The sequence below is a fragment of the Lissotriton helveticus genome, chromosome 8 (genome assembly GCF_964261635.1).
Source record: "Lissotriton helveticus chromosome 8, aLisHel1.1, whole genome shotgun sequence".
Lineage (NCBI taxonomy): Eukaryota > Metazoa > Chordata > Amphibia > Caudata > Salamandridae > Lissotriton > Lissotriton helveticus.
This window is the reverse complement of record NC_136069.1, coordinates 1,591,848,475-1,591,870,493: the sequence shown is the minus strand read 5'-3', so window position 1 is coordinate 1,591,870,493 and position 22,019 is coordinate 1,591,848,475. Positions and strand designations below refer to the sequence as shown.

Here is a 22,019-nt window from a genome sequence, read left to right as displayed (position 1 = left end):
TTTACTATTCCAACTCCAGCCTACGCAACAGTAAGGAAGGTGTTGGAATAGTAAATCATACTATTCCTTAGTGTATAGCACCATCCAGCGCAAGTCGTTGTAACGACTTGCGTTGTAATGACCGCGATGTAAATGTATCACGATGTAATGACCGCATTGTAAAGGTCATTTGCCTCCCCATTTCACCTCTTAGCTACGGCTTTCACGATTTTTAATAACAAACTTTATTGCTCATTCGCCTGCAAGGAAAATTCATCAGTGTTTACTTTAATACATTAATAACACTTACTTTTATTTAAAAAACGAGTGCTCCTATTCACTATCCTTCACAAGATGATGTCAGTGAAAAAGATGTTTAAAACCGAGACAATTCATAAATTATTATGTTCAAGCTGCTATCTCAGCTTGGATGGGAGCGACTGTGCGTGACAGTGAAAAATAAACTGAGGGAAGAGCTCAGCAAGGCACAGAGCCCATCTGCTAGTATTAGTAGGTCTTTGTTTAAGTATTCAGGAAAGCGTGGAAAGAGTGCATTGTGAACATTCGCCTTACAGTAATGGAAGAGGGTTCCTCTCGCCATGGATGCTGCTGTCAGCCTGATATCCGACCCTCTTCTAAAGAAGAAAACTTAGCCTCAAGAGAGGGACTACATACAGTTACTGGTCATGTTATTTAAACAATGATTCACAAACTCTGCTATCCAAGATGGGATGGATTTAAATTGGTTTGATGCACACAAAAACAGACTGAGGCAAGTCTCAAAGTTTTCCAGTAAAATAGCGATCCACTAGCACATTGTAAAATATTAGGTTCAGTTTAAGAACCCCTGTTTCATCTGTCTTTGCTATATAATCCACTATTTTCCATTCACATAAATTGTCTATAGCTTCTTGTAAGATCCTTTGTGATCCAAATTTCCCCAAAAAATGTGGCCGTTGTTCCATCTTAATAAGAATGGACAACTTCAATCACTTGGGGGAAACTGATTCTAAGGTCCTTGCAAATCCAGCCAAACAGTTTTGATAACTGATCTCCTTTATCACGTTAGTGGCAGCAGAATATCTATCGGCCAGTCATCTCCATATAGTAGCAGCTACGCACTGCAGGCATCTGAAGGATTACAGAGATTACAAACTTCACGTTCCAGTCTTCCACTACCTACATGATCTGTCGAGTTCCGTTTTCAATAGACCTCTTCACCATCCAGACTCAATCAATTTACACTCTTTTTCAGTTTCAGACTGGATCCACATACTTTGGTTCTTAAATCTGCCTTCCTTCAATCCTGGAATCAGTGTTTCCCTTACACTTTTGTCCCTTTCCTGATTATTTCCTGTTGTTAACTCCCTCTTGTCCTTGGAGAGGCATCTCTAGTAATACTAAAATCATTTCTGACAGTCTCAAATTTTCCAGATTTGCTACAAACGCCAGAATATTCTCCGAACCTTTTCCGTAATCACAACAATCTACTTCAGAATCAGTTAGTCCATTATTACAAAATGATTCTATTGGGCAATCTTGGGTCTTGTGGCATGGAAGGCGTTGGGCTTACCTGGACTATTGAACAATTTTTGGCAATGATTGGTGAATATCCATCAATTATCCATTAATGTGCAGATTACATTGAAGAATTAAAAAAAGAAATCCTTCTCCTGCCAAAAAATCATTGTGGAATGTAAGTTTGAATCTTGGCAGGCTAATCCTCTACTCAGATTGAAAGCTGTATCAACAAAGCGTACCATACTTCTTTATTTAGTTTCATTGAAAAGAGTTTCTGATGTGAGAAAACTTCATAAATCTGATCATAAAATGTCTTTAGCTCAGCTTCTAAGTTCTTTTAGAAAACCCCATTTGCTTTTTTCTTCAACCACCTTTCTGGATGGGTTCAAATGGATTATATCCCAGACTGGAAATGACACTTTGGTGCTCATTCTTCCAGAGCAACTATTGTCCCGAAGCCTTTTGGTCAGATTAGAGAACATTCTGAGACCAGTGAATTGGTATTTGATTTCAACTTTTAAGACGCTATATTGTAAACATGTTATTTATGCTTCACTTTCTTAGTTAATACACTTTGAATATGATTAACAAGAGCCTCTGGTCTGCACATAAAATGCAGATTTTTCAAGTTTTAATGTAGGAAAGTTCCAATTTTATTAAAGACACTGCGGCGATTATTAGCTCGTCTCTTAGTTTTCGTAGTTATCTTTGAGATTACTAATTACCAACCTTTAATGGTTCTACGTTTTTCTTTTTCTTTTGTACTTGCACAGTGTACAGTACCTCAGATACCCTGATTATTCTTCCAAAGATAAAAAATGGTCAGAAGTTTTCTGCTCTTCATCATCTGTTTCTTCTTAAGTTTTATATTCCTAAACCAACAAATTGTGTTAACAAAATAGCATCAAAAAGAGGAAGGAAGGGCTGTGCATAGTCTATACCTGCTGTCCTAATGAGACACCTTCGACACGTTATTTAGTCCAGAGGTTGCTAGAAGTCATAGTGCGTTTTGTAATATGTTCATTTTGTCCGTATTTTTCTCTGGCTGCTACAAGATTAAATAGCGAGAAAGTGATGCATAACACTAGCCTCCATGCTTTAAAAAAAAAAAATTACGACTTTCCTACACTGAAGCTTGGAAACTCCACACTTTAACAAATCAAACCTAGCTTATATTATATCATATTTTTTTTTCCTTATACCTATGTAATAAAAATGGTACAAACTGTTTTTGCTTTAAACTTGGTCTCATTTTTCACATAGAGTAGAATCAGTTTGTTCTACGCTTTGTTTGCTTTATTTGGCTGAAAATACCACTTGCTCCACTATCAATGACAAAAGCCATCAGAATTGTGCAAAAATTAATTTGCCCTGTTCTTAGGATCACTGAAACGTTTTGTAATATGAAATATGACCCCAATCAGATATGACATCAGTTAGACTTTAGATTTGCACCACCATTGATGTAGGTATGTGAGTATCAATATTCTATATCACTCGGCCCAACAGCTTATTACAATTACACAAAGCTCATGGACGTCAATTCACCAAAATGCCATATAGCCTTTGCACCTTAATGATGTCACAGGACACGTACTATTGTGCACTCACTCACACCCTGAATCACTAATTCGTACTCTCACTCACTCGTTCTGACTCACATACATGCTCACACATAAACGCTCTTTCCCCCAAACTCACTCTTATCCACATGCATGCAAACAACATATATTAAAACCATTCTACTTTTCGTACCTAAGATGCCAGTGAAGGTTACGATCTTGCTGCTCCACTTTTTATTACACTAATAGTGAACATTACACTATTAATCACTATTAATGTAATAAAAATGAGCAAAAAAGAAGGTTACTGCCTGACTCTGATAATGTGAGACACCCCTGCGCTCTTGCCACTGAATTTGCCACCTCCGAAGCCAGGGGTCGCACAAGCAGTGCCAGGGATAGCAAAGAGCAAGCTAGGGGTCGCAACTGTGACCCCTGTCGAACCCTAAATTACATCCATGACAAAGCTCCAGGATGCGCTGTACACAGAAGCTGCAGAAAGAAACGTTTAGATGTCACATGGACAAAGTTAACAGTATCAAAAGCATCTGCCATTGGACTGAAGGAGCACCTAAGCTTCCTGCATCAGGGTTGCAATGAAAGGTAAAGAAGGCATGAATTTACACTAAAAACCCGATTCATAAGGTTTTTCAGCAGTTGAGTATTAACTCAGGCTTAATTGTGAGTATAGTCATGTATTTTCAAGAGTAAGTCATGCTAAAAGCATTGGAAAAAAGCTTTGTGAATAAGGGGCCATGAGGAAGTCACACCTATGCCTGGAGTACGACAATTACAGAAAATGGTTTGCAAATTGCTATATGTCAGAATATTGTCACATAATTTAGTCTGACATACACCTTGTGTCCTTAATATAGTTTACAAAACTATTGTCCAATTGGGTGTAGAATTTCTATTACTAACTTCAAGGGGGTAATATTTTTGAAAACAGTATTTAGAGCACAATATCTATGTCAGACGATATTCTGGTACCATACATTGTGGCTCAAGCATGTACGTTCGAGTGTGATATACGTATTAGAGAGGCATAAGACGCAACAACTCACAGAAGACAATTTACAAATTAGTCCCCATATTTGCAAAAGGATGCATGTGCTCAAGGCAGCTTCCAAATTACAGGCAATATTGTACAAGTCATACAACCAAAATCAAAGATCTGAAAAGTGAAGTTAAAGGTGAAGAAAAAGTTTACCATAATATAAATTCATAAATGTCATAAAGCGACCTAATAAACCAATCAAAAAATAAACAGCTTTCAATGTTCTTGTACAGTACAGCTTCCTTGACATTTGCAGTTCAGGTCAGATTGATTTACTGTTACTAAATCCATGCTATAAAGAAACTACTCACAAAAGAGATTCATACATTCACCATATTTAATGTGTAGGAATGCAATATCTAAACTGCGTGAAACTAAAAGTGGCAGTTAATTACACAAAGTCACACAAGTCCTAAGAAATACATAGGGCAGAATAGGTTTAGCGGATACATTCTGCAACCCATTAGTAATGAGCAAGCCCGTGCTTTTATAGAATATCCAGGAATCATTATAAGAAGCTAGAAAAGCAGTATCAAGAACCTCAGGACATCCCTGAACCTAGAATGCAACATCCTATTAATCAAGGAATTATGAGTTATAAGATAAGAAAAAAAGCCCAAATCCTTTGCTGACCACACATGCTGCTTTAGCTGACCCCATTAACAAAACATTGATGGGGCATTGTTTGAGCACCCAAGAGGATGGCTGCCTTGTCCTGATGCTGTGAGGTGGTTTAATCTTTTTGAAGTGTTGGTGCCGGAGAAGTCTATGCGGGATCCTGCAATGAGTGAGGTGGGGACAGAGGCAGAATGGGTGAGTCGGCTGTAGGACCTGTTTTCTAGGCCCATTCATGTCCTCTACATCCCTACTTTGCCGAGTCTGCCAGTTTGCAGAAGTGAGGCCGTGGGGTGAGCAGTACTACTACTGAGCTGGAAAGCCTTTATTTTTTGTTTTTAAACTAAGACGCTTGATTGTCTTTTCCATGTGTTTTTCTGATATTATGCATTGTTCAGTCATGCCCGTTATTTTCTTTCCACAAAGCATTGTAAAATCTGTGGAAAGCCTAATCTGCCAAATATAATTGTTTTTAATGGGTGTGTTTTTATATTTGACATATTCATTGGGGCCCTTCTTGTATTAATATAGCTGCAGTTCGCCTCTCCTTAGGGAGAAAATCGATCGCTTCACACCTTAATAAAATCACTGTTCATAAATAATAGGTCTTTAAGCTCAGTTTGTGACGCAATAAGCATACTGAGCCCAACAATGTGCCACCTCAAATCTTGTAATTTAATTTCGGACTGATTTGAATTTTTGACAGCAATGCCACTTTGCTTCACTCAACATGAAGCATATGATTGCCTAGGCAATTGAGCATACTGCATACTATCCACTGAGCTTATAAGTACCTCTCATACCAGCTTAAATTGGGTTTCTGAGACTTCATCTTTGAAATGAAAAATTACATAACCCTACCTAAAGCACTGCTTCAAGAGAAAAAACATAGTAGTCAAGGATATATTTCTTGCTATGAAGTGGTTGACATCTACCTTATAGTAGATTACACATGCAAATGGTTTTTACCATTGTAAACTTTTACATCTTTATGGGAAGATCTTTATCGTCTATGGATAACCAGTGCTCTTGGTCATCTAAACAGTGTCATCGATGGTTTTCAGTTGGAGGGACCAAGAAAGAAAATGTTGCTGGATCAAATAAGAAACCAACGAAAGCTTCTACATCACCTTCTAGACCAACCACACTACGTACTTTAGAAGACTTCCTGGAGGAAATTAAAGCTTTTAAACCTTCTATAATCAATACTAACAATACAGTACAAAGAACTGAAGAAAAGTGGTCCAGCAAAGATAGAATATAGTCACCGACGTAGAGGAGAGAATTAGTGATGAACCTTATGTAATGGGAAAGGTGAAGGCAATGAGCAAACATACTGGCTTCATTAAAAGAAATAGACTGAGAAAATGGAAAACAGGAACAGGAGGATTAATCTGAGGCCCTATAGTATCACACCATCTGCTTAAGCTTATAACGTGTCTGCATTTTGTAAACTGACTATCCCAAAAAATAGTTAGTTTACAGGACTCTTCAAATTGCAATGATGGAAGAGCTCACTGGATTGGTCAGAAATGTTTGGGATTTCACAATTATTCTAAATTGAATATTATTCTTATTTGTCCTATGCACAAACGTTATCACAGTTTTTTCAGCACCAAAGCACAGGAAGCAAAAGGTCTGTGGAGAAAGTTTGTTTTCTCACAGAATGACCCTCAACTTACTGTCAACAGAAGGGGGGAATTTTTCGATCTAGTTCAGAGCAATGCACACTAGATTTGGCAGTTACATATGTGTGTGTTAGGATATAGTACAAAGACAAAACAACTACATTTGATGATCCTGCCAAGCTGAATGAATGTATTCATAATCATAAAGGAGAGGAAATGGATTTTGGCAATAGCAATGATTTGTGGTGCCATTTTCTCTGTGTTCATCTAGTTTGATTGTTCTCTTCCTTTCATTTTATTTGGGAGATGTTACTTGTGAGTTGGGCTTGTGCTTATTTATAATAATGTGAGCCAACATCTGAAACGAAATATGGTCTACATATATGTTTTCTCTTTGTTTTTGAGGTTGTTTGTCTTTGTAATAATGTTTGTGAAGAGCTCAAGTTTACAGCTAAATCTTGATTCCTAGTGCACCACCAAGGAAGGCAATATGTTATGGTGTCCATCATTTTCTCTTTTTCTGAATGGGTGCATTTTCTCTTGTTTTTGGTTTAGAGTCATGTTGTAGAGGTTATGCTTTAATATCTTTGTGTCTGTCTTTTGGAATCATATTATACATTTCTGCTAGGTTTTCCTTTTGTTTTGTGCAGTGGGTTGGGAGGCTTTATCTTCCAGTTGTGGCTTTTCACTGCACCTCTTTTCCAGTTTTATTGTTGGACTTTAGGTTAATGCTTGTGGCTATTTTGGCTTCTTACCATGTTTTGTGTGTTAATGAATAGAGATTTCATTCAATTGCCTTATTCTTATATTTTTCTAATTTATCCCTGAGTTTTTCTTGGTGTTCTAGTTATATTCATCCTTTCTGAGTTCCAAATTTCTTCTCAACTAATTATACAATCTATGGTGCAAACAAATAGACTTATGTATTCTTTGCATATATGCAAAGATTACACATAATCAGATGGAATATGCAGAGTTTACATAATTTTATCAAGAGAAAGTTTTAACTCATTTTGCCCTTTTACAAAAAAACGATTGATAGCATCAAGAAAAAAGTGATATGAGGAAATAGTGTGTTGCAGAAACGTAATATTTGCCGGTGATGGATAATAAGAATAGCACTGTCACTCTCTGCCACGAATCTTGCAATTTGGATCTGGTATCAAAGTAACACGACTTTGAAACTAGATGGGTGTTAACTGATTTAAAACTTGGCAGCATTCCAAAACGTATTCTTAACTTGTATTGCCCTAATAATTCTGACACTTCTTTTTGGTAAAAACATCCAAGATTTTGCTTTATCCCCATGATAATTTTATTGGAGGTTGTGACTGTAATCAGTTGTTGGATTAAGGTATGAATAGGAATTCCCCCCAAAAATGTCCAGATGGAGTGCATAATATATTTCAGAGAGTTATTTTATAGACAGCACTGGTTAATCCTAGGAGGAAACAGTCTTTAAAGCTTTAGAAGAAACAGAGAGATCTAAAACTTTTGTTCATTATTTTGAGGATTGATCTACTCTGTAAGGAGCTATTACATTATTAGATTTCATCTCTACAAAATGATTTAGAGAGTAGACTTGATATGTCGTCTTCAAAAAACCATATAGGGTTGAAAGAGATATACAAACCCTCAATAGAATTTGTAAGAGTAAGGCTACAAGTCCGTGTGGATTTTCAATGGATCCTTTTTAAAAAATATATATTTTATACAATTGTTAAAGATTTTTATTCCTCAAATATAGTTGCTTTTCAATTATTCTGTTACCATTGATAAAACCAAGGGGTTTGTTTCAAAGGCAATGCCTTGCTTTATTCCTAAAAAGACTGGGATCCTTCATTATGCAAGTGCTATAGATCACACTCAATAATATAGATTGTAACCTCCCATACCCTCACCAGTGTTGCTTCACCGTTCACCCTCCACTGTGTTGCTTGGACATCCCACCCCCCACTCTTCCATAGTGTTGCTTCTGCTCCCTCTCCCAATTAAAACATGGTTTTCTGCATTTCATCTTCTTTTTAGTTACCACTGATCCATCATTTTGAAGGCGCATGTAGGCATGGTGCGTGCACCTACAAAAGGATGTAGCGGACATGTTAAAGGCTTTTGTTTTGCTTTTAACTTTAGCTACACTGCACAGCATCAGAGATGCTGTGCAGCATTGCTACAAACCATTTGCAAAGGCAACAGGTCACAAAGGCAAGACCAATTGGCTTTGCTAGTGCCTGTTTTTTATCGTCTTGGTGCGGAAGATTGGTCACTATAAAGATGGTGATTCTCCCAGTTAGTTATTTTCCTTTATTAAGGTTGTCAACAAGAATGTCTAAATATTTCTTTAGAAAAATGAATTAACTGTTATCTACATGTTTATGGAAGAAAAGAGACTTGGGATTTTGTTGGGAAAATGCAGAGAGCCAAAGTCGGATTGTAGAGATAACTTTACCAATTTGAAATATCACTCTGCTTTTGGAATAAGACACATTTGGATTAGTTAGGCAAAAAATACAAAAGACAAGGCTGTAATTTGGCAAACCATGGAACAATTTTGTTTTAACCTTTTTTTTCTTTTAAGGAAATTCTTCATTTAACACGAAAAAAAGTTAATTGCTGCCACCCATGATTAAGCAAGCATGTGCATTCCTTAGTTGAGCCTCTTATTACTGAATAAGTAAGACACATGTATATTTTCTATAAAACAGGTTTTGGATATGTATAATTCATTAAACATTAAAACTTTATCTAATTTTAGGATGCCACATTTAATGGAAGGGAGAATGTCCAGCATGTTCAAATGTCTTAAATCATTTAGGAAAGGTGGAGAAAAATCAAAAATAAATTTCAGTAGGAGAAGGATTTAGGTGTGTTCGGTCAGTGTTATTATAGAAAAGGTTGTGGTCAAAAATACATTCTATTTCTCGTTCCACTAGCACCACAGAGTATGTTTTTCTCTTTTACAAGAGATTATTTTATACCCCAATTAAATTATATTAAAAGAAGGTTTTAAGTCAGGTAGGGTGCTACTCTTGTGATGTTCAGAAAGTGGATACTATGTACATTTTCAAAGGCCCAAAGGGTTAAACATTCTGGTTACATTTTTGGGCTAAGACTAAGGAAATCTATTGGGAACTGTACCTTTCTCCATAAATTGTATATTTGTGGGTACTGTACATGATATATAGTTAACTAGTAATTCTAAATGAAATTTAGTTGGGAAGTTATTGGCCACTGCAATAAAAGTGATTACTTCCAGTTGAAAAAAAGCATGAAAGATCTCCTTTAAAGGAAGGCGAAATGTTTTCTGTCATAATAATATTAAAAGAGATTTATTTTTGGTTACCCTTGACTTCAAATTTTTTCAAAATTGCAAAATGTACGACTATTAATGATGATCTTCTGATATCCCCTTAAGTAATATACCTGTATACTATCAATTAATTAATGAAAGGTGTATACATGGGCTGCATCTATTATGTAAGTACGCTTTTAGATCTAATATTAAATCACGCTTTATTTATGTACAATTATATGTGATTTGAAACCCGTTCTTTTCGCTTTTCTTATATTATTATATCCTTTTTCCCCTTTTTTTACGGTTTCAAAAATAGAAAATTGCTATTTGTGTTCATATATAACAAGTCAACACATTTAAGAAGTTAATATCTTTAGTTAGTGGATTTTTATATGGCTTGTTTCTATATTACATCACCGTCTCAAGTTATATTTTTTCTAGCCCACTAGTTTATTGGTATTTTAATATGATGTATTTAAGGCTCCGTACTTAATAAAGCCTTTTTAAAATAAAAACGTTTTTAAAAGTACAGTGTTAATGTTGGTAGCACCCCAAACTGCATAATTAGGGACTGATGAAAAAGGCCTTTACTAGCACAGTAATTACAAGAAATGCAGATGTGCACTATAAGCAACTCTTAAGATCAAAAGAACGTCTCAAAGGATCCCGATAAGCAATGTGCAATTTAAATAGACAGCAATACCACCATTACAGCCTGAAAGCTGATCGTTAGAACAATCAAATTCCCTTTTTACTGATAGCCCAGTATAAGCACGAATTTCCGAGCTGTTTCAATAAATGTACCAGATCAGCTTTAACTCATTTTGTCACAGCCTTCAAACGAAGCTCTACGGCATCATCAATTGTTTCTACACCTGCTGAAATAAGAAAGGTTTTTAAGTAGATTATATCCGACAATGAGATGGCTACATATGATGTAGGATTTCTGCCTGAGTCACGGAACCCTGTTTGCACCAATAATTGGAAGAAACTGTACAACTTTGGTCTTAAAATGTACAGTGCTTTTGTGCCGCGCTCAAGAATGTCAGGGCTATTCATAAGTAGTTTGCCCATATCACAGGTTTTTCTTTGTCTTTGTGGACTTGCAGTTCTGATTTAATAAAGAGATAAACTGAACTACAAATTCCTGGATGAGTAATTTGTGTACCGACATGAGCAATATAAAAAAGCTTTGCAATTGGTGTTTCACTGAATTCTGGGCAATCAGAAGAGACTATTAGCCAATCTGCTCCAAAAGAAACTACTTGCTCCAGCACAGGTATTTTTTAATTGCATTTTGAAGCTTTTAGTCTTGTATATCCAAGTATAATATCAGGACTACAAGTCCAAGAGCTCAAATCTGGCCTGGAGAAACTAGGCTTGCCTAGACCTGTAAAACTTTGCAGCTATTCTCTAACACTGAATATTGCATCAACTACAAACACACAACAGGAAGAGCAAAAAAAGACATGCCTCAAGTAGGAAAGTAACTCCAACTGCACTCCAAATGCCTGGTATGCCTGCACTCAATAGTGTAAAAAATAGAAATAAATACTAGCAATGTTTTAAATGCGTATTTCTAACAACTAGTTTTCTGATTTCAATCCACACAACAATTCTCCATTTAAGCAAGGTACTGGTTAGCATTGGTTCAACATGAGGTTTTAAATACAGTCAGATGTTTTATAGCAATACATACAAAGATATGAAGTTACTCAGTGTTGAATACGAGTAGCACATTTATATTTTCTTTTTATTCTATGTGTTTTGATATCTAGGCTTTGTTTTTCCTTATAAAAAGGAATAACAACATCAGACAGTAGGGAAAATAACAGGAGTGGATGAACAACTAACCCCTGTGAGTAGGCACCTCCAAATCTTGTTAACTATATCAAAAACATGCACCATATTTTTCATCCTTTTACGAAAGTTGAGTATCATAGTATAATACACTTAAAGAGGAAAAAACATTCCATTGAAATCGAAAAAAAAGCACATTATGCAAGTTCAAAGCATCATCTGCTGGAAGATACATTGGACGATGTCGTAAGAATCCCAATAGAGTTGCAGGACTGAGTATGTATACTATGAAGTGGATGCAGAAAATAGGGGAGTGGGCAAATAAACAAACAAGCACATTGTAATGTTAAAATATGGCATTTATGATGCAACCCAAGCTTTTTGCTCTGATAAAACACAGATGGAAATATGTCTGCAAAGGTCATCCTTTAGGGTGCTGTGCTACTGCCAGGGGTATTACTTGGATGTAGTAACAACATGACTGTAATCATGATGTGCAGCATGACCACTAGATTTAGGAGATTTTGCCCATTCATGGGGAATAAAATAGTGTTACTGGAAATGTTTCCTAATTTATGTGCAGATAGCAACTTCCCATAATATTTGTCTTCTAATGCAGCAACCACGAGATCACCACAAAACTCAATGTGTTCGATTCCATATATGAGGGCTCGTCCTGTCATGTTTTTAATTGGCATTTTGGTAGTCATAGGGGTACCTGTTTGTTGAAACTTCACGGCCGGGCTTTGCTCCGCCGAAGCGCCGCTCCAGCAACTAAGGGCCGGGCCTTGCTCCGCCTGTTTCCCGGCCGGGCTTGGCTCCGCCGGGCCCCTCCTACCACCAGTGATGCCCACAAGAGCGCCAGGAGGCGCATAAAGGCAGCGCCAGGGCAGAGACCAGCGGGGGTACCTGTTTGTTGAAACTTCACGGCCGGGCTTTGCTCCGCCGAAGCGCCGCTCCAGCAACTAAGGGCCGGGCCTTGCTCCGCCTGTTTCCCGGCCGGGCCTGGCTCCGCCGGGCCCCTCCTACCACCAGTGACACCCACAAGAGCGCCAGGAGGCGCATAAAGGCAGCGCCAGGGCAGAGACCAGCGGGGGTACCTGTTTGTTGAAACTTCACGGCCGGGCTTTGCTCCGCCGAAGCGCCGCTCCAGCAACTAAGGGCCGGGCCTTGCTCCGCCTGTTTCCCGGCCGGGCTTGGCTCCGCCGGGCCCCTCCTACCACCAGTGACGCCCACAAGAGCGCCAGGAGGCGCATAAAGGCAGCGCCAGGGCAGAGACCAGCGGGGGTACCTGTTTGTTGAAACTTCACGGCCGGGCTTTGCTCCGCCGAAGCGCCGCTCCAGCAACTAAGGGCCGGGCCTTGCTCCGCCTGTTTCCCGGCCGGGCTTGGCTCCTCCGGGCCCCTCCTACCACCAGTGACGCCCACAAGAGCGCCAGGAGGCGCATAAAGGCAACGCCAGTCCCTTGTCCCGCGGGACGCGCACGGGACGCGCCGGGCGAAGCCCGGGCAAAGGGCGGGCCCTCTGTGACCCTCAGAGGCCTGAGGAGACTGGGCTGGGCCAGGGACCCTACATCTTTCTAACTGGACCTCCATTGTGTTTTATTCACGTGAGACTTTATTTTGTACTCAGTTTTATTATATATGAGTGAGTTGTGGCTTGTACACGAGTTTACATATCGTCTAATAGCTATTTAGGATGTCGAAATCTAAAAGTGATAAACCTGCAACAGGTTCCGGCACCAACGATAACTATATGGTGAAAAAAGTTAGCCAGATAAATAATGATAGGCGTGCCTCTCTAGGGAAGGGCATCTCGACACTGGATTTGCCAGCACTGTCTCCTCCTAGGATGACCATAGAGGCTGAGGCAAATACAAGCGGAGATACCAGAGTTGAATCACAGACGCCCATTACAGTGTGTGTTGAGGTACACTCAGACCCACACATCCTGTCAAGCAAGGAAATAGGTGAGGCCCCGCCTGTCATCAGGCCGGTGCGAACCTGCAGGATAGCACATCAAAAACGGGGAGGGAAACATAGTACTAAAAGAAGGGATCTGGATGGGAAAGAAGCACATAGCCCTGTCATTAACCCTTTTGTGTTTACTGGTATTAATGATAGTGGTCTCAATTTAAACTCTGAACAGTTTGCTTCTTTTATTAAAAATTTGGAAGCAAAATTTGTAGTAAAAATAGAGGAGATGATTAAACCACTGGCCAGACAGATTGAGACCCTGGTCACTGAAGTATCTAGGTTGGGCGGCCTGGTGTCCGCACACCTGGCTGCACCAATTAGCGGCAGGGTTAATGCTGTTGGAAAAGGGCAGGATAGGACGAAGGCAATGACCATCAGAATACTTGCAATATTGTTGCTGTAGCCACCACTGTGAACGAGGCATTAAGTACACCAGTCGTCCCAGTAGCACCTGTTTCGTTGATACAACCCAATTTAGCCCCACGAAGTGGTCCAGCCCCTAGACGCTCCAGGAACAATCGATACCTGAACTTACCACCTGACTGCGCACCGTTTGTGGCAGTATTGACTAATGTTCCATCTTGTGGTACTCATCCCGCCTCACCTTATGATGAATCTCATGCATCATTGAAAAATAAGACAGTGGCATGGCTTAATAAAAATTGTGGTTTTCCCATTTCATACTCAGATCAGATAATGGAAGTAAGGAGGGTGAACTGGGTAGGCCCGTCCAAAAAGATGGGCAATGGGGATTGCATTGTCGTACATTTTAAACATCCCCAGCATGTGGCAACTGCCCTTTTAAGAGCAACCTCACTAGTTTACAATGAGAACAGTATTTGTGTGCGCCCACTGGGGTACTTTTACGCACATCTGTGCAAATCCACCCCCCAACAAAGGATAACTAGGCGGGTGTTTGAACCACAGACCCCAGTTATGGACACACAATTCACCTATAACATCACTAACCCATGCGGGCCTGGAAGTATGGATGTAACCTACAACAGGATTAACAGCGCTGGACGCTATCACCATGGGGCTACTGTCAACACACAGAACAGGTATGAAGCTCTGTCTGGACTTGAGATGTGTGATTGACGGGAGGTAGAAGTGGAGAAGTGTGGCTCAGTGGTTAGAGGCGGCAGACCCGGCAGCTGAGATCGGCCGTGGACCAGGGTTCGATTCCCCGCCTCGGCGGGTCTCGGGCTCTTAAATTCCACGGACTCGATAATTCTCGCTCCGGTGCCTACTCGACTCACGGGGTCACACTCTGCGACTCTGGGCAATAGCTTGCTTAATCTCCACTACGGCCCCTCGCGGCGGGATGCCTGGCTTTCACCTTGTGGATACCCTGCCGGGGTATCTCACAAGGGAATACCAGGACGGGTTCCCTAAGCAAGCGCTTAGATACCGTGTCGGTGATTTGCGCTATATAAATACATGTACATTTACATTTTACCTGCGGCTCAGGGCACTGTGGCTTCAGGTGAACCGATACACATAGAGAACCCACAGGATACAGCATCTGGATGTTATGTTGTTTCATGGAATATTGCGGGCTTGGCTGCCAAAATGGCTGATGTAAATTGGGTTAATTACATTAAGCAATTTAAGATTATCTGTCTACAAGAAACTTGGTTGGTGGGGTGTGATTTGTACCTGGAAGGGTACAAGGCCTTCTATGTGCCAGCTACTCCATCAAGAAGGGGTAGGCCAAAGGGGGGACTTGTAATTTTTGTTTCTATTTTAGTACCATGTAAAATGCGTAGAATTGAATCACAGCACACCGGAGTGATGGGCTTAGTTTTATATGGAGAAAACTGTCGGGCAGGTTTGGTGAACTTTTATAATGCAACCCATGATAGTGCAGGCTCTAACCAAATTTTTGTATTGAATTCTTTCATCACCACCTTCTCGAAAGATCTTGGTCATAACCTTATGATCATGGGGGATTTTAACGTACATCCTTGCGGTGATCCATGGAAGAAATGCTTAACAGACTTGCATTGTGAACGTATGGGAGGCATACACATGGAACATACTGTGGACGGGGAACTATGTAATGACCTGATGAATAATTTTGACCTCTCATCGGCGATGACAATCAGGGACCCGTTAAAAAGCTTTGATATTCCTACTTTCAATGGGCATGGCAGGGGCACCTTTATAGACCATATGTTAGTCTCTCTGACGATGCAGATTTTCCTGGATTCATTCAGCATTAAGCTGAGTGAATTTAGTGATCACAACCCTCTAACAATCTGTCTAAAGGGACCCTGGGTTAAAAAGGGAAATGAGATCGGTAGCACAGGTAGGCTGTGCACAACAGATGGGAGGAGGCGACTTAAATGGTCAATGGTTACCCCAGATCTTCTTTATAAAAATATCGCAGATAAATGCACCGAGGATATTAAAAACTGTACCCTTGAGGGGGGGGGCTAGACAAGTCCTAGCTGCTTATCAAAACTTATCGGAGAAGGTGTCAGAACTACTAACAGTCCCCGTTAAGAACATGGTGAAAGGGGGTCCCAGGTGGTTTGACCACGACTGTACCAAAGCTGCACGTAATCTCAGGTTTGCTTTGTCAGCCACCCCGAGAAACCGGGACGGTGTAAAACTATATAGAAAAGAATATAAGGCTGTCATCGCATCCCGTAAGGAGTTTTTAAGAAGAGAGGCTTGGGATGAAATACTTGACCCCTCCACCTTAAATTGTAGCACCAAATTTTGGGCGCTAGTAAAAAGACCGTTCTTGGTAGAAGAACCGGGTGATGGACTAGATTGCTGCATAACTAAGGAGGAGTGGGAAACTCATTTTAAAAAACTGCATTATTCAGCGGACCCTGTAACAGTTGATGCTTTCCTTTATGCCAGGGGAGGAAAAATTAAATTTGATAAGAGTGAGGTAATGGATGCCATAGAGGGACTAACAGCTAGGAAAGCCCCTGGACCTGATGGAATTCCACCGGATCTTTATAAATCAGATCCAGGTTTTTGGGCACCAATTTTGGTAGCTGTTTTTCATGCTGCCGCCATAGTGGGCTGTCCCCTGTCGTGGGGATTGTCAACAATTGTCCCTGTGTTCAAGAAAGGAGACAAGGGCAGCCCCCTTTGCTATCGCCCAATTTCACTAATAGACTCTATGGTCAAGATTATGGAGAGAATTTTACTGCAGCGTTTGTCAAGCTGGACAACTGACAATAATATTATGTCCATTTCCCAATATGGCTTCTGTGAAGGCCGTTCCACCATAACACAGTGCCTTAACCTGTTCCTCATATTGAGCAAATATACTGTTGTGCAGAAGGGCGCCGTCCACCTTGCCTTCATGGATCTATCATCGGCCTTCGACTGTGTCAACAGGGGAAGGCTGTGGCAGACCATGAGGGAGAAAGGTGTGGACACAGGGATTGTGGATTTTCTGGTGGAATTGCACAGAGACACCAGTGCTAATGTTAGGTTTTCAACTAATGGGGAAACCACTGGTAATTTTAACATCAAAAAGGGAGTGCGTCAGGGTTGCATCCTGGCCCCATTTCTTTTCAATTTTTACATTAATGACTTAGATGCTACACTACAGGAGGTAAAATCAGACTACCCCAGAGTTGGCAGGCGGGGTATTCCTGTACTTTTATACGCAGATGATGCGGTTTTAATTTCTAGAACGGAAAAGGGTCTCCAGGCACTTCTGAATGCTTTTAATAATTTTATGATTAATAGACACCTTTTGGTCAACAATTCCAAATCTTATATAATGCATGTTGGCCGTCAACCGAAAAAGAACTTTATTTTTAAATTAGATGATGTTCTGATCCCCATCACTCAAACATTTTCATACCCTGGTGTTGTATTTGACACAAAGCTTAGCTGGGGCCCACATCTGGCAAGAAAGAAAGGGGAAATGACAAGGGTAAATGCCTCTATCTTTAATTTGCCACTATATTGGGGAAAAAGCCAAATACTGCTATGATGAAACTCTACAACGCTAAATCGATAGCTACCGCTGTTTATGGCAGTGAGATATGGGGCTATGTAAGTGGCGAACAGTTACAGGTTACTGAAAATAATTTTTTAAAACGTCTTCTCTGTGTCCCAGCTAGCACATCGAACCTAGCGGTACACGAAGAATTGGGAAGTCAGTACCTATCTGATATATTTGCATTAAAACCACTGTTATGCTGGGTAAAATTGTGGTTAAACCAAGACATTTCGCTAACCCACCTGATAGTGAAAGACCTTGTATCTCATGATAATTCAAAGTGTGTGCCCTGGTTAAAATACCTGAAATCTCATTTTCTAAGGCTTGGATGTTTGAACTTGTATGAAAATCCTAGTGGGATAGTAAAGGGTGATGTGGCAGCAATTAAGCGGCTTTTTACATGAATAGGAGGGCCCAAAGAGAAGAGGTTGAGCTCATGAAACCTAATGTTAGGAAATATATCATGTTAAAAACCTGTGACACTATGGAACTGTACCTAACATGCTCCTTCACTTCTCATGAAAAATTTTTGTTGACAAGGTTCAGGTTTAACATCTTCCATCATCTTTTAATTAGACCAAAGTCGGACATTTTTAGTAAAATTGCTGCTCCCTGTGGCTGCGACGGGAAGTCTCCACAGGATATGCTGCATTTTATATTTTTATGTAGGTTTTATGAATACCCTCGAAAACGTTATCTTGTTACCCTTTTAAAGAAATTACATTTTAAACAAATAAGACCAGCACTTGTGTATCTGCAGCTTTTGCACAGTGATAGTGTTCTTTATGTGATAGAATTTCTAAAATTGACTGTTAAATTGATAGAGTGCCTAGACCAGTGATGATATACCTCTGAAGGATGATGAATTTCCTACTGATTGTATATGTATTTTGTTGTAAATCCAGCACTATTTGAACTTTATTTATGATTTTGCCTACTCACTCATTTATGGAATATGTATAACATGTCTTTTAGAAACCGTGATTTTAACTGTGAAATGTCTAAATGTATTTTATTTGTGTACTTTTATGGATTGAAATATATCCGAAATAAAGTCTCTATTGAATTCAATTGAATTGGCATTTTGCTAGTCATAGATTTTTCAGGTAAAGTGAAATAGAAGTACAAGAATGCAAAAAAAGTGCCTGAACTCAATGAACTTATCACATTAGAAATCAAGAAACTTTAGAGTTTTCTACTGCAATTGGATATTGCGGTTGGCTGCATTAGTTTGAATCTGCATTCAATGAAGAAATGTTGTGTGAGTCCCTTACTATACATTTCTACCACAAGTTGAGCACTCACCGGACCAGATGTACGACCCCTTTTAGTGGTTGCAAACAGAAAATCGAGCTGTTTGCGACTGCTAAAAAGGGTTGTAGCGTGTACAAATTATTTTGCGAGTCAGTAACCTATTACCAACTCGCAAAATAGGGTTTGGGAGTCACTATTAGGGTGGGGCGTGCCAAGAGCATCCCTTCCTAATAACGAGTTGTAGGGGGATGTACGATTGTTTTGCAACCACATATGCAGTCACAAAACAATTGCCTGGATTGCAGTTCCCACCAAGTTCAAACTGGTGGTACGCCAGTTGCAAATGGGAGGGAGTCTCCAGGGGACCCATTCACCTTTGTGTATAGCAGCAAAAAAAAAAACTCTTTAAGGGCAGACAGTGGTCCCACAGACCACTCCCTGCCCTTAAAAAAATAAAAATAAAACTTTTCATTGTATTCTTTTAAACGCATCCTATTTTTCTTTAAGGAAAACAGTTGCATTTGAAAAAATGTTTTGCTTTATTTAAAAAGCAAACACAGACATGGTGGTCTGCCATCCCCGGTAGGCCATCATCCCTGTGATTGTAGCCCATTCCCAATGGGTCACAAATTGCAACCTGCCTCATGAATATTGATGAAGCAGGTAATTTGCGACCCCATTGGGAATCGCTAAATGTGTCTGATACTCATTAGCACATTCCGTTTTGCAAGTCCCAAACTGAAAGTCACAAATAATGCAATTTGCGACCCGCAATTTGGAATGGTCGTACATCTGGCCCTAAATGAATATCATGGTGATGGTGTGCCACAAATGAATCCTGATCTGAACCCACTAAAGCAACAAACCAGCATAGATTGAGAAAGAAGCAGGCCATTTGTATTGTTGCGTTCTAATTTTTTGAGGTGCTGGAAACTTGGATAGTGTGTATGAGTTTATTCTAGGACATAATGATGCACTCCCGCTCATCTGAAGGGTGTCAACCTGTTTGAAGGATATGAACTCACACTCCTCAAATAGTTCAGCTCCATTACTATCAAATGTCTCGCCCGGTTAAACACCAGAGTTTACCTTGAGTGGAGAGCAGACAGAATGACGGGTCTGGTTGTCCAGAGTACTGGTAGCAACTATTAACTATTCTCTGACAAGAATCATTTCTTCTTCACATTAAATTTTTTTAACATACAAGCTTCATAATTCGTAGGGTGACCAGATGACTCCATGTCACAGGGACACATATCTTCCATTTCTGGGTCTTCGTTAAACATATCAATGCATCCTAGGAGTTGCAGTCTTGATTTGTTTTAACCCCTTCCATGCTCATGACGGAACGGTTCCGTCATGAGCTACGGTTGAGCTGTGCTCATGACGGAACCGTTCCGTCACGACCACACCCGTTTTTATTACGGCCCAGCACCGGAGGGGGAATCGCGGTCGCGCTGAAAAGGTTAATTGAGCCAATTGACACAATCCACCAAATAACAATGATATGTAAAAGCAAGTCCAGGAACGGAAGATCGAAGTCCAAGTGACATGGGCTTATATCGTCATCCTGAAAACGTGCACAGGGAAACAACCAAAAGTGAAGGACCTCTCAAGGCTCAAGAGAAAGGTTTAAAAGTGCCACGAGAGTAATACATGCCAATTTACAGTCTATTAACATATACACATCTCTCCAATTCACCAGGTCTAGGTGAGAGTGCCTCAACAAATTGTATTGCTTTGCATTCTAGGATCTGTACTAATTGTATAAAATTAGAATGACACGTGCCAAAATTCCAAAGCCTGGACTGGGTGAACTATTCACCACGTCAAAGTACTCTGTAAACATATAAAGCTTTATACAAATTACTAAATAAATAATACTGTAGTCTTATTTAACCCAGTATAAAAGAAGGGGCTACAATCCCAGAATTCTAATAAAAAGCACTCACACATTGATCTGGGAAACTCGCCAGCTCTGCGTGAACTATTGTACAAACCCTTATTAGTAATACAAAAATTGGGGCAAGAGGTTGCAGGAGGATAGCATGGCCCACGGCGGGGGGTAATGCCTGTATTAAAGTGTTGAATAATCACCCTTAGATTGGTTCGCCTTGCTGTAGCAATAGGCCAACAGGGCTGCTGTAAAGACAGAGGGGGCAGGTATCCAGCATTCATTTTCGGATTCGGTGGATTCGTCTCTGTGGTTGTGGCGCCCTCTGCTGTTCTCCGTGAAGTAGGACACTCCTCGCTCCCCTCTCCCTCCGGTGGCTAGCGGGCGGTATTGCACCAAAGTCTGACATCCAGGGCCCCACGCCGTGAGTCCGCGGAACTGCGTGACAGGCGGCGGGTGTCTGTTTTTGCTTTCAGGAGTCCTTTGCGTGCATGTCCAGCGGCATCGACCCGAACCCAGGCACTGGGCACGCAGGAGGCGAGTTATTCCCCGCCCGTGCCCAAGGGATGCCAACATCCCTGCTGACACTATCCCTTCAGATGGAACACGTTTGTGTATGACAGGGACAGAACAAGATGGCGGCTGCCTGATAAATTCGGTTGCAATCGCCAGTATTTAAAAAGCGCATGCGCACGTTTATGTTTCGGTTTCATTGCTCTTTGGGATTTGTAGTTTACCAGTAGTTGCTCAACGGATGGTCCAAACAGTGGCATGAAGTCAACGAACTACGAATCCCGGAAGCCTCAGAAGAGTTCTAGTCTAATACAAGGTGTGGTTTTCTGGGTAATGTAGTTCATGATGTTTACACCGCTGAAGACTTTTACCTTTAGGGTGACGACATAGTATGCAAGAGTAGCGGGACTTTAGTTGTGGTAAGAAATCATGTCACTTGAACAAGGTGACGCGTTCGACATGTTTTGTTGAGTAATACATTATGACATGTTGTCTCTGCATGCTTGTTTGGATTGTATTGTGTAAACATCAACATATAAACAAGAATGTTGTCCTCGAAAACGCTCACTTGATACCACGAGAGGCAAGGTGAAGGTGAAGGTGTCGGCATTATTTGTAATAATCTGCTGAGGAAAATAGAGACATGCCAATAAATCCAATTCGGGGGGGGTACACGCACGATTTTTGGAGCCAAAAACGGCTTGAATCTTAAGTTTATGCCCTAAAAATATTTGGAAAGAAGTGAAAGTTTGTATTTTTCCTCTTGTGAAATATACACCTAAAACACCAAACGTAGCAAGAAATCCGTTTCAAAGTATCTAAGGGCCTTTTGTAGGTAGCCCAATTGCGATTGCGAATGCAGAAATTCGCAGAATTTCAGCGTCTGTGATCGCAATTTGGGCAGTGTGCTATGTAGCACACAAAAACCCACACGCAAAATAAGGAA

At 40.3% G+C, this 22,019-nt stretch overlaps 1 protein-coding gene across 2 annotated transcripts in view; it reads right to left on the bottom strand.

Annotated features, from left to right (window-relative positions):
• CLPB (ClpB family mitochondrial disaggregase) overlaps nucleotides 1–21,214 on the bottom strand; it is a 1,099,187-nt gene extending 1,077,973 nt beyond the window's left edge. The window contains exon 1 of one of the 2 annotated variants that reach the window (XM_078658618.1): nucleotides 20,764–21,214. In XM_078658618.1, the coding sequence (XP_078514744.1) occupies nucleotides 20,764–21,136 (373 nt within the window). In that variant the 5' untranslated portion in view covers nucleotides 21,137–21,214. The remainder of the gene's footprint in view (nucleotides 1–20,763) is intronic. The other variant, XM_078658616.1, reaches the window with a different exon arrangement.
• Between the last annotated feature and the right edge of the window lie 805 nt (nucleotides 21,215–22,019).